The sequence below is a fragment of the Carcharodon carcharias genome, chromosome 8 (genome assembly GCF_017639515.1).
Source record: "Carcharodon carcharias isolate sCarCar2 chromosome 8, sCarCar2.pri, whole genome shotgun sequence".
In the NCBI taxonomy this organism is placed as follows: Eukaryota; Metazoa; Chordata; class Chondrichthyes; order Lamniformes; family Lamnidae; genus Carcharodon; species Carcharodon carcharias.
Window position 1 is genome coordinate 9,984,186 of NC_054474.1, and position 11,662 is coordinate 9,995,847.

The 11,662-nt window shown below is 40.2% G+C and overlaps 1 protein-coding gene across 1 annotated transcript; it reads right to left on the minus strand.

The window, feature by feature from the left end:
* Positions 1-5,061: 5,061 nt before the first annotated feature.
* LOC121281384 (protocadherin-10-like) lies at positions 5,062-7,533 on the minus strand. Its single transcript, XM_041194327.1, has one exon. The coding sequence runs from the start codon at positions 7,528-7,530 to the stop codon at positions 5,062-5,064; it is 2,469 nt and encodes an 822-aa protein (XP_041050261.1). The 5' UTR covers positions 7,531-7,533.
* Positions 7,534-11,662: the final 4,129 nt, after the last annotated feature.

Consider the following 11,662-nt stretch of genomic DNA (forward strand, 5'->3'; position numbering starts at 1 on the left):
AACAATGAGGCAGGAACGCACTGGTAAGCACTCATGTTTACATGCACAAAATCTCAAAATTACAACTAAGCCACTGAGAGACGGCATCAAAGAACACTTCTTGCACATAGGGTAGTTCAAATCTGTAATGTCCTCCACTAAACTGCCGTGAATGCTGGCATAGTTGGAGCTTTAAACATTGACATCGATAGATTTTTGTTAGATGTAGCAAGAGATAGGCAACCAAGGCAGGTTAAATGGAATTGAGGCACAGATTAGTTATTAACTAATTGAATGGTGAAGCAGTAGTGAGGGAGTAATGGGCCGTTCCTATTCCTGTATTCTCAGCTCACACACTGCAATAGAACAATCGCTCTAGTCAGTAATATCCTTTTAGGCGAGTCTCCAAACGGACTGAACTTGTAAACTGACTAGGAAAAAAAATACGTTGTTGTTGGCATCGTTACACCAAGGCTGTCCGAAGTCTATTAGCGCTGCTCACGTATGTAGTGATTATGACCAAAATATATTTCTGCTATTTTCTCCTGTTGAAAGGGATTTATATGCACACGGGCAGTATTTATTCACCGCTCTGCACTTGTGTCTCTAGAATTAAATAATGGTTCAGAACACCATGTGCAAAGTCCCCAACTTTTACACACTCAAGTGCAAAGTGGCTGTAATTAACTGTGAGATTCCCAAATGGATCTCATTCTTTCCGGAAACTGGTGGAATCGTCTTTGATACCTACAGTTTGTTTTTACCAGTCCTGCAGACTCTGGACTTTCCACGTCCCTTTTACTGCAATATCCCAACGATACACTTTCCAGAAAGTGGCTGCTTCATAAACAACATTCCATCGTTAAATTCATGCACATATCATATTTCCTGTACCAGACACAATCCAAAGAATGCACGACGGGAGTTGTAACTCACCCACACCTAAATCAGCCGCAGTATGACGAGCCCAACCATTTGTACCTCTCCAGTAATCGAACAACGTGTTCCTCCATAACCTAAGTAGGGGAAATGGGACATAACCTACAGCAGTTGCCATTTTAGCAATGCTCTTAAGTTTAACTGTTCAACGCCCAGCAAACAAGCCTTCCAAATCCTTCGGTATCATAGCATTTGTTTAGACTTCTTTCTTGAGCATTTGAGATCGCAAAACTGCATCAAATGTTGACGTTCTAATTATCTCGCAGCCTGTCCATAGTGAGCTTTGAGCTTGGACTCACACAATGCCCCCATTCTTTGAATAATCTCCCTAAAATAGAAGATCAGGCTATGCTTCACCTTCTAATTAAGCAGCGGGTGGTTAGACCATCCATATGAAATAATGATACAATTCGGAGCCAACTACATTTCACATGGTATTGCAAAGCCAGCATTCTGATCCAAAATGTTCATGATTAGCATCAATTTCCACTTGCATTTAGCTGTGGGCTCTGATGTTCAGCCCTCAACAGCAGGATCTTTGGGCTTGAGTTGAGATGTCGAGATGAGTAGAGGAAGGATGTGAGTTTTAGTGTTTGTTTGTAGTCGCTGATTCTTGCTTTTACTTATCTGAGATGTGGTAGTATATAAGGATGGAAGCCAGACTGACGGTTTTGATTTGGCAAGTCTCAAAGTGAAGTTCAGTTGTACGTCAACTCGATTTTATCTGTGATTTTATCTGTACCTTCTCTCCACAACATCATTCTGGCATTTCTTATAATAAAGTTCATGTTAGGATTTTGCCCAGAAAAGTTAGAGTTAGTTAGTTTAAAAACCCATCCTTCTTTGAAAAGATTATTTCTGTCAATTTCTCAAAGGTAGTGGATCATCCTGATCTAGCATTACACAATTGCCCATTCAGTTTTGCCATGTGTCTAGTAGTGCCTAAAGACAAAAGTGGGTCATTATGATATCTTGTCACGATTCTGGTGGTCCTTAATAAAAAGACGAGCTCTCAGTTTAAACCAATTACCATAATCAGCATATCATACACGTGAGTGCTCTGCAACCTTTAGCCAAATTTTCTGCTGTGTTATCAAAAATACAGGCGTTTTATTTTAATACTACGGAGCTTTTCATTTCTCAACAATATTATTCATCAACAATAGTCTCACTCTTTTGTTTTTTCCGAGTGTCACATAAAAAAACCACTGAAAATTATCATTAAAAATATACATCATATATACATATACGTCTAACAGTCAACACATATCTTTTCGCTAATGTTCTGCTGATTACATCTAAAACAATAATATTTCTGCTTGGCAGCATTGTTGGTCTGTGGCAGTGAATAGGTGGACCACTATCTACTGATGTTAACAACATTGTGGAAAATATGACACAGTAAATTATCACATTGCGTTTTAAGATAATAGTTCAATTTATCTCTGGCCGTTGGGAATACCTTTACTTCTTCCTGCTGTAAGAGTCTTATGTGAAATGTGTTTGGACAGACGACACACAATTGCAAATGGGTGCAGTCCCAGTAAAGAATGCTGGCTCTGGTTTGGCACTCCTTTGAAAGTGTCAGCCATCATGGTTAATGTGTTAATGTGAAAAATCACACTACAGCTGTAGACCAGTGCTTTGAAGATGAGGTTAGTGCACTCAATTAAATGAGCAAGAGATGGTTCATTGTACATTAGAGCTGTGCTATTACAGACTAAGGATTCGTTAATGGTTGGCATTGCACAAAATGGAAAAAATATCCAATTCTCCAATTCTAATATCGCTCTTCTTCCAGAACACATATTAACCAAGAATGGTCAAGTTAAATAGAATTCTTTGTATTTGTTTAAATTCAATACCAAACCTTAAGAAATGGATTGTTGTAATTTCTGCCGCCACGAAACATAAAACCAACATTGCATTAAACACCTAAATGAATCAGCAATGAATACTTACAAATCCATACTGACCAATGCTTTGGTGGAAGATACGCATTTAAAAACTTTCTCAATTAGTGTTACAAAATGCAGCTTGCTTTCACGAGGGCACATTTACATGGTGCAGGAAGCCACTGAAAGAATTCTCAAACTGGAAACGAATGCATAAACGAATGACAAAATGCACCCAAAAAGCAACTTTAGAATAGATGAGTCCTCTTAGACTAATGGTCTCAAACCTTTCTTCCTCTCTCGCTAGTCTCTCTGTAGAAAATAAGTTATGTGGCACAGTAAATAATGCAAATGGAACGGTAAGATTCAAGGCACACTGAGAGATTAATGCATGGAGAAAATAACGCGATTGACCTCAATTTGGGGAAATGTGAGGTCGACTGTGGCTCAGTTGGTAGCATTCTCGTTTTTTAATCACTGGATTCGGCTTCATGTACAACTCCAGGGCTTAATGACAAAAAAAACAAGACTGACGCTCCAGCATAGTGCTAACGGAATGCTGCACTGTCAGAAGTGGTGCCTTTTGGATGAAACTTTAAACCAAGGCCGCTATCGTAAAAGGGTCCAACTATTTCCAGAAAGAAGAGGGGATCTGGCCCGAGTGTCCTCAATTTACATCACAAAAATAGATTATCTGGTCATTATTGCATTGCTGTTGGTAAGAGTTTGCTGTGTGCAAGTCGGGTGCCGTGTTTCCTAAACTACATATGTTCTTCATTGGCTGTAACGTGCTTTGTGACGCCCGGTGGTCTTGAAATAACGATGTAAATGTAACACTTTCCTTTCTATTCATTCACTTTGAATATAAAAATAAGGCTCTCAGTATTTTCAGAATGGCAAAAAACATGGATACATGAATGAACAGAGAGATTTAAGGGTCCAAGTACAAACATCAGTAAAAGCTAGTGTAAAGCTACAAAAATAACATTCAACACTTCAGAATTTTGCTCTTTTTCTCAGAAGAGCTGAAATGCTAAGTGATGGATATTGCTTTAGCGCTTTCCAGAGCTCAAGTTAGAGAACTGGAGAACTACATTCAACTGGGCATACCATACTTGAGAAAGGATAATTAGGTTTTGGAGTGTGTTCACTGCAGATTCCCCAGTCCGATATGAGGCCTAATAGAGCTAAATTAATAATACCGATTGCATAGTTCAATTTTGCATTTACTGGAAAGTAAAATATTAAGCGATGATTTAAATGAAATGTTTAAGACAAGTGGAGACTTTCAAAGAGTAGATTGGGAGAAGTGATATTTTCTGGTGCGGGATTCCAGAACAAAGAGGCATAACCTGACAAACTAGAACTAGTGACATTCAAGTGATGTCAGTATGCAATCATTCACATAAAAGTAAGTGGAAATAGGAACCAGCTCCCTGAAATGCTGATGCGGATTCTCAACTGAAAATGCTAATGATCAAGAGATAGTTCATTGTACATTAGAGCTGCGCTATCACGGACTAAGGATTCGTTGGTATATTTTTTGCAGTACAGAAGACTTTAGGGTTATGGGAGCAAGGGGGGTAGCTGAAGCTAAGTTACAGATCTGACATGTTCGAACTGAAGAAGCTTACAGGTGCTGGGCGGTTTTCACCGGTCCCCAAGTTCACGAATGTTTTCTGTCAATCTTATCGATTGCACTGCACTTATTTTAGTGTTCTGATAGTTTGCTTGTTCCTAAACATCATGTATATATCTACAACTCGTTCATCTTCCAGAATTCAGGGCAATTGCATCACTCCCTGCCTTAAGTCATTCTCATGCAGAATTTAAGAAGTGTGAAATATCTTGATTCTTCCAGTTTCTTTCCTACACTCTATGCTACACTAAACTAATTACGGCGTCCTTTAGCTAATAATGAACTTACTTCATCTTTCTCACCTATAATTCTCACTTTGTTGCTATTTTCCGTAATGATTCTTAGCATTTCACCTAAAATTCTCAGTTTAGTACTGGAATGGAACCATAATTAGATTTGACTGTTTGGAACAGAAATAGCAATAACATTCAGATTTAGCCTATAACCTATATATGGCATTCTCTGCCGTCAACTAGAAAAGGCCAGGCCCTGGTGTGCAAATATTTAATCGGACGCCATGGGGTCATTACGACACAGGAGAAAGCCATTGGGAATATGGAGTCCCTGGAGGCCTGCACATTAACAATAAACTCAAATATGTTTCGTGTTTCAGGAGCACCTCACCTCAATGTTCATAGTGTTCTTGTAGTTGACATTCCGTAGCACTTCTTCATTCCCGCTCATGATCTTTTTCTTGCAGCTGGATGACCGGTATATGTTCGGGAACATAGCGTCTCTCTTGGCTGTACCTGACAATGAACACGTGTCATAGCGGAAGCTTTGGGAAAGTGGATCCCCCCCGAATACTTCGACATAGTTCGGAAACATTTCAAGATTCCTGCTAGCTTTTTGAATTCCGTTCACGGAGTTTCGTGCTTCGAGGCAACAACAAGTGCTTCCGCACTTCTGTGCACCATACAAGTTTCTGCTTTTATGGAGCTTCAGGGCGAGGATAATTAAAATGACGAGGAAAATTGCTGAGGTTATTCCTAACGATATAACTAAGAAAATGCTGATGTCACCAACGGGACCAGGATCTTCAGACAAACTGTCAATTTCAGAAATCATTTCCGTACCGTCGTCTGTCAGTAATAAGATGATTGTCATTGTAGCTGAAAGCGGCGGTGAACCATTGTCTTTTGCACCAATAATTAACCTTTGATTTGTGCCATCTTGGCTCATAATGTTGCGGGTGGTCCATATTTCACCTGTATCAGGGGAAATGGTAAAAAGTCCCGGGTCAGTAGTCTGGAGAATCTGGTAAGAGAGGTGTGCGTTCTGACCAGAGTCGGCATCTGTGGCCGACACCTTGGCAACTAGATAGCCTGGTTTTGCGAATCGAGATACAGTCTCTGTTACTGCGGATCCATACTCGGGCAATGGATGTACAATCACAGGAGCATTGTCATTCTGATCGAGGATAACCACCTCTACAGAGACGCTGCTGGAGAGTGCTGGGACTCCATGGTCCATAACTTGAATTTCAAATTGAAAATTTTTAAGTCTCTCGTAGTCAAAAGACTTTTGGGAAAATATAGTTCCCTTTTCTGATTCGATATGGACGTAATTAAATACTGGCTCATCCTGCACCTGTGTCGGTTTGATAGAATAGTTTAATCGAGAGTTCTGATTTAAATCCGGATCAAAAGCTGTGACTGAAAATATAGACGCCCCAATAACATTGTTCTCCGTCACATAAGCTGTATATAAAGGCTGCGTAAAACGTGGTGCGTTATCATTTATATCCGAAACTTCCACCAGGATGGCTTTCTTGGAGGTGAGACGCGGGGACCCTGAATCGCTGCAGAGAACAGTGACATCGTACCTGGAGACAGTTTCACGATCAAGTACCTGTTCTGTACGCAAAGTTAAGTATTTCTTGGAGGATGAATCCAGTTGAAATGGAAGGTTTCCCGTGACCTGACATTCTACCCGTCCATTTTCTCCTGAATCTTTATCTGTCGCACTGATTAGAGCTACAACTGTCCCGGGCACCGAGTCCTCTGGAACTGGACTGAACAACGTAGGAACAGCAACCACAGGGGCGTTATCATTTAAATCCACAACATGGACAAACACATGGCAGTAAGCAGGAGCTTCAGATTGCCCCTTGTCCATTGCTTGTACATTTATCTCGAAAACACTCTTCTCTTCATTGTTTAATTCTCCCCTGACGCTGATTTCACCAGTTTTAGAATCCAAACCAAACAGCTCACGGACTCTACCGGAGGCATGGTTACTGAAAGAGTACAGAACCTCACCATTAGCACCTTCATCTAAGTCGGTGGCATTTAACTTTATGACCAATGTTCCTTTGGGTACGTTTTCTAATAGGTTAACATTGTAAACAGACTGGGAGAACACAGGCCTGTTGTCGTTAGCATCTTGTACACTGATTATTATCAGGGCAGTGCCGGATCGTGCCGGGACCCCTCCGTCTTTCGCAATCAGCACTAACCTGTGACTGGGTGTTGTTTCCCTATCCAGCGACCTTCTTAAAGCTAACACAGGCATTTCTTCATTCGCATTCCGGCTCCCAACACTTAAAGCGAAGTACTCGTTTGCATCTAGTTGATACGATTGCAGGGAATTGGATCCCACGTCTGGGTCGTGGGCGCGCTGAAGGGCGTAGCGAGTCCCTGGTGAGGCCCGTTCGGAGATTTCAAGACGGAATTGCGCTTTTGGGAAAGTGGGTGCATTATCATTTGTATCGAGTATCTCCACTTCAACATCGTAAAGGCTGAACGGGTTTTCGATCACTGTTTCTAAAGACATCACGCACGTCGCGCTCGACCCACACAGCTCTTCTCGATCTATACGTTCTTTCACAAATAAATTACCTATGTTCAAATTTAGCTCGAAATACTGCTTCCTGAGGCCGGGCACAATCCGAAAACTGCGAGCTGACAGCTCCTTCGCATTTAAATCCAAATCCCCAGCGATATTCCCAACAAAGGCGCCCAGTTGCTGCTCTTCAGGAATTGAATAGCGAATCTGGCAAGAAATTAGATCCCAGGAGGAGAATGCACAGAAAAACAATGGCCATTTTAACAGCCAGTGTCGTTTATAATATCTCATTTCCAGCACAAAGCATCCCAATTGTTTCAGTGCGACAGCTGGGTTCGATAATATATTCGTATTAATGTATCATGGAAGTAGCAGATTGTACAGAAATACCTGTGCGTTTTAAAATGTTGAGATAAATTATTTACCGATCTTCTTATTTATCCGATTAATCAACACTGATTTCGAATGCAACGCCGCTTACAATGCTGCGCGGCCCGAGGTTCCACACTGAACTGTGGCTGCAACTGCGCAGTGGTGGTTCGGAAGAGAAGGGGGTGCCTCGATCACCAGGCCCATCGCAGCTACTGATTGGTGGATTCAAAAATGCTCACATACATCCAATCAGGTTTTTGAACATTCCTTAAAGCTAGGATGCCTCGAAAAATCATTGCGTCAAGTTTATATTTTTGGTTGTACAGTCAAAAAATTTTTTTCAAAATTTGCATGGTTTATATTTCTTTGCCAATCTATTCGTTGTATGAGCATACGTTAGATACACCACCGGGATAAGATATCCAGAAATCCCTGAAATAAACTTGATTTAGTGTTTCATGGACGAGTAGTGATGACTATCCATTGTAGGTTTGGCATTAAAAATGACAAAAAATGTTTACATGCAACCGTTTAAAATTTTGAAACACCAAAGATAAAGAGGAAGCCTCACTCCTATGATAATAATATAACTCCAATTGTGCTGTTGACAACTTCAATGAAACATAGTGACTGCAAATTAATCTTGTTGTTCGCAAAACCACTTCACTCTGCTGTAATCGAAATATTAATGTCCACTGATTGGAACCAATAGCAATAATTTTGCCTTAATTAAAACGTTAAGATATTGTACTGTCATGACGATTCTTCTACCAATGACAATAGTGAGGTAGAACAGCATTGTGTAATGATATGTCAGGTGGTAATTGCCAGCTGACGGTTTCCCAAAGGAAAACTTGGCCAAGCTATCACAACAATTGGCAGTTTGTATTTTATTACCAGAAGGTATGCGGCACCTATTGCTGTACCTTTATAATGCACTGTGGAAGGGAGTGTGCGATCTCACTTCGTGAAATACTGGTGTTATTAGCTATACAAATAGTTTATACCTTACAAAACACGTGCACCTTTTGCAGGATATATTGCCAATTGTCAGTGTAATCACCAAGTAATGCTTTAAAGCAACTTGCGGTGCTACATCATGACAAACGGATAGCTTGTTAAATACCTCTGGGACCTAAAATCATAAGGAATTGACATTTTTGAATTTTAAATGTATGCATAGAAACAGAGAGCATCTATGACACATTCAGGTGTTCATTTCTGTGTTCACCAAAAAAGAATTAATTAGCCTAACACCACTCACTGGCCCTTTGTCTGTAACCCTGTAGGTTATAGCAGTTCAAGTGCATATCAAGTATTTTTAATATGATGATGGATTCTACCTCAAGAACCCTTTCAAGCAGTAAATTTCAGATCTCTGCCACTCTGAATATGGAAAAAAAATGTTTTTCTCAATGCCCCTCTAGTCATTTCACCAATTACTCTAAATCTATATTTCTTGGTTATTGATCTCTTTGCTAAGGCCCATGAATTCTTCCTAACTGTTAATCTCGGCTCCTAATCTCAATCAAGTTCCCCTTAAACCTCCTTGGTCCAAAGGAAAATCCCGATCTATTCAATCTTTCCTCATCGCTAAAATGTTTCCAGTTCTGCTAGCATCCTCATATAACCCCTCTTTACCCTCTCTGGTGCTATCATAATTCTCTGTTATGTGGTGATGAGAAATATATGCAATACTTTTGTGTTCTAATTAGTATTTTACAGAATGTTGGGATAATGTCCCTTCTCTTATATTCTGTGCCTTGGTGAATAAAGGAAAGTATCTTCTATACATACCTATTTGGTCTGTACCTACAGGTCTTTGTAGGGACACACACCAGGTTCCTTCTGTTCCTCTAGAATTCTCAAGATCATTACATTTATTGCAGATGCCCTTGCTTTACTTGCCCCTCCCAAGTGCATAACCTGACAATTCTTACATTTACCATCACTGATCACTTTTCTGTCCAGCTCACCTGCCCATTGATTTTACCCTGTGCAATCCATAGCTATCGACCAGGTAGCCATATCCCATATTCTAATTTCTATGCTTTGCAATCCAGAGGTCTCAAGCGGGGGCTGAAGGCAATGAATTAAATCTTCTCAATATTTAATTGGAGGCAGTTTTTGCCCATCCAGAACCTTTTACTACATTACAACAGTGACTACACAACAAAATACTACACTGCCTGTAAGGTGCTTTGACACGTCCAGTGTTCATGAAAGGCATGATGTAATGGCAAATCTTTCTTTTTGGATCCCCACTGTACTGGAGAGTGACACAATATCCCATGGGGCTGAAGGACGGAATTTACAGCTATGGGACAAAAAAGGTACAATTACTTTGTTCTGGCTCATGTATTAGCTATCAACTAATAGGAAAGATGTTGGGGAACAAATTTGAAAATAGATTATAGAGAGATGCCTGAATTTTAGGGTAGTTAGAATGAGAAACTTAAATTATACAAACATTGCCTTCGATATTAGTAGCATACTAAAGCCAACTTAAATGGGATTAAGAAAGGAACAGGCCCAAATTAATTAGAATCAATTGGCAGCAAAAAGTATAATTGGACAACGGGATTTCTTCAAAGAAGAGATCGCTCAGGGACAGTCAGTCTACATTCACATGAAGGAAAAATATAGGGCAAATAAATCTAAAGATCCTGGATAATGAAATAAGTAGAGAGCAGGATTAAGCAGGAAAAGGTGGTGTATGACACATGTCAGGTGGATAATTCAATTGAGAATCAGGTTCAGCATGGAAGGCTCGGGGGAACTGAAAATAAACCAATAAAAGAAAGGAGAGGGCATAAAAAGAGACTGGCATCTAATATAAAAGGGAAACCGAAAATCTTCTATAGGTAAATCAATAGAAAGGGTGATAAAACCAGGACTGGGGCCTAACAAGAATCTAGAAGGGGATTTCCTCATGGAGACAGGATTCCTGCCTGAGTAACGAAATGAAATGTTTGCATTTGTCTTTACCAACGAAGAACATGCTACCTAGGTGATAGTGATATAGAGGTAGTTCAGACACTTGGTAGATTTAAAAGTTGATAAGGAAGATGCATTGGAAGACTGTCTGTACTTAAAGTTTACAAGACACCAAGACTGGTGACATGCATCCAAGGATGCTGAGAGAAGTGAGGGTGGAAAGTAAAGAGGCACTCTTTAATTTTCTGATAGGGCTGGAGAATTGAAAATGTTACGCCCAGGGAGTAAAGATAAGTCCAACAATTACAGGTCAGTCAGTTTAACCTCGGCGATGGGGAAATGTTTACAAATGATAATTCAGGGCAAAATGAATAGTCATTTGGGGAAATGGGTTTTAATTAAGGAAAGCCAGCACGGCTTTGTTAAGTCAAAGTCGTGTTTAACCTATGCACTTACGTTTTTTTTTGATGAAATAACAGAAGAGGTTGATAACAGTAATGTTGTTCATATGGTGTTTATAAGCTTCAAAAATGTATCTGACAGAGTGCCATACAACAATTTTGTTAACAAATGAAACTCAAGGAATAAAAGGGACAGCAGCAAAATATATACAAAAGTGACGAAGTTTGTTGCTTTTTGGACTGCGGGAGGTTTATAGTGGAGTCCCTCAAGGGTATTCGTTAGCAGCCCTGCTTTTAGTGATATATATTGATTTATTTTTATTTATTCCTTCACGGGACGAGGCGTTGCTGGCTAGAACAACATTTATTGCCCATCCATAATTGTCCTTGAGAGGATGATTGTGAGCCGCCTTGTTGCTGCAGTCCATGTAGCGTATGTACACCTACAGTGCTGTTAGGAAGGAAGTTTCAGTATTTAGGCACAGGGTCATTGGAGGAAGGCGCTGTTGTTCCAAGTCAGGATGGGATGTGGCTTGCAAGGGAACTTGTAGGTTGCCGTTGTCCTTCTAGGTCGTCAAGATCATAAATTTGGAATCTGCTTTCGAAGGAGGTTTGGTGAGTTGTTGCAGTGCATCTTGTAGATGTTACATACTAATGCCACTGTACTCCCCACTGTGAAGGGATTGAATGTTTAAGATGGTGGGCGGGGTGCC

What these genes read in the sequence shown, in the direction of transcription:
- LOC121281384 (XM_041194327.1), bottom strand. Translation starts at nt 7,530, where the DNA reads ATGAGATATTATAAACGACACTGGCTGTTAAAATGGCCATTGTTTTTC.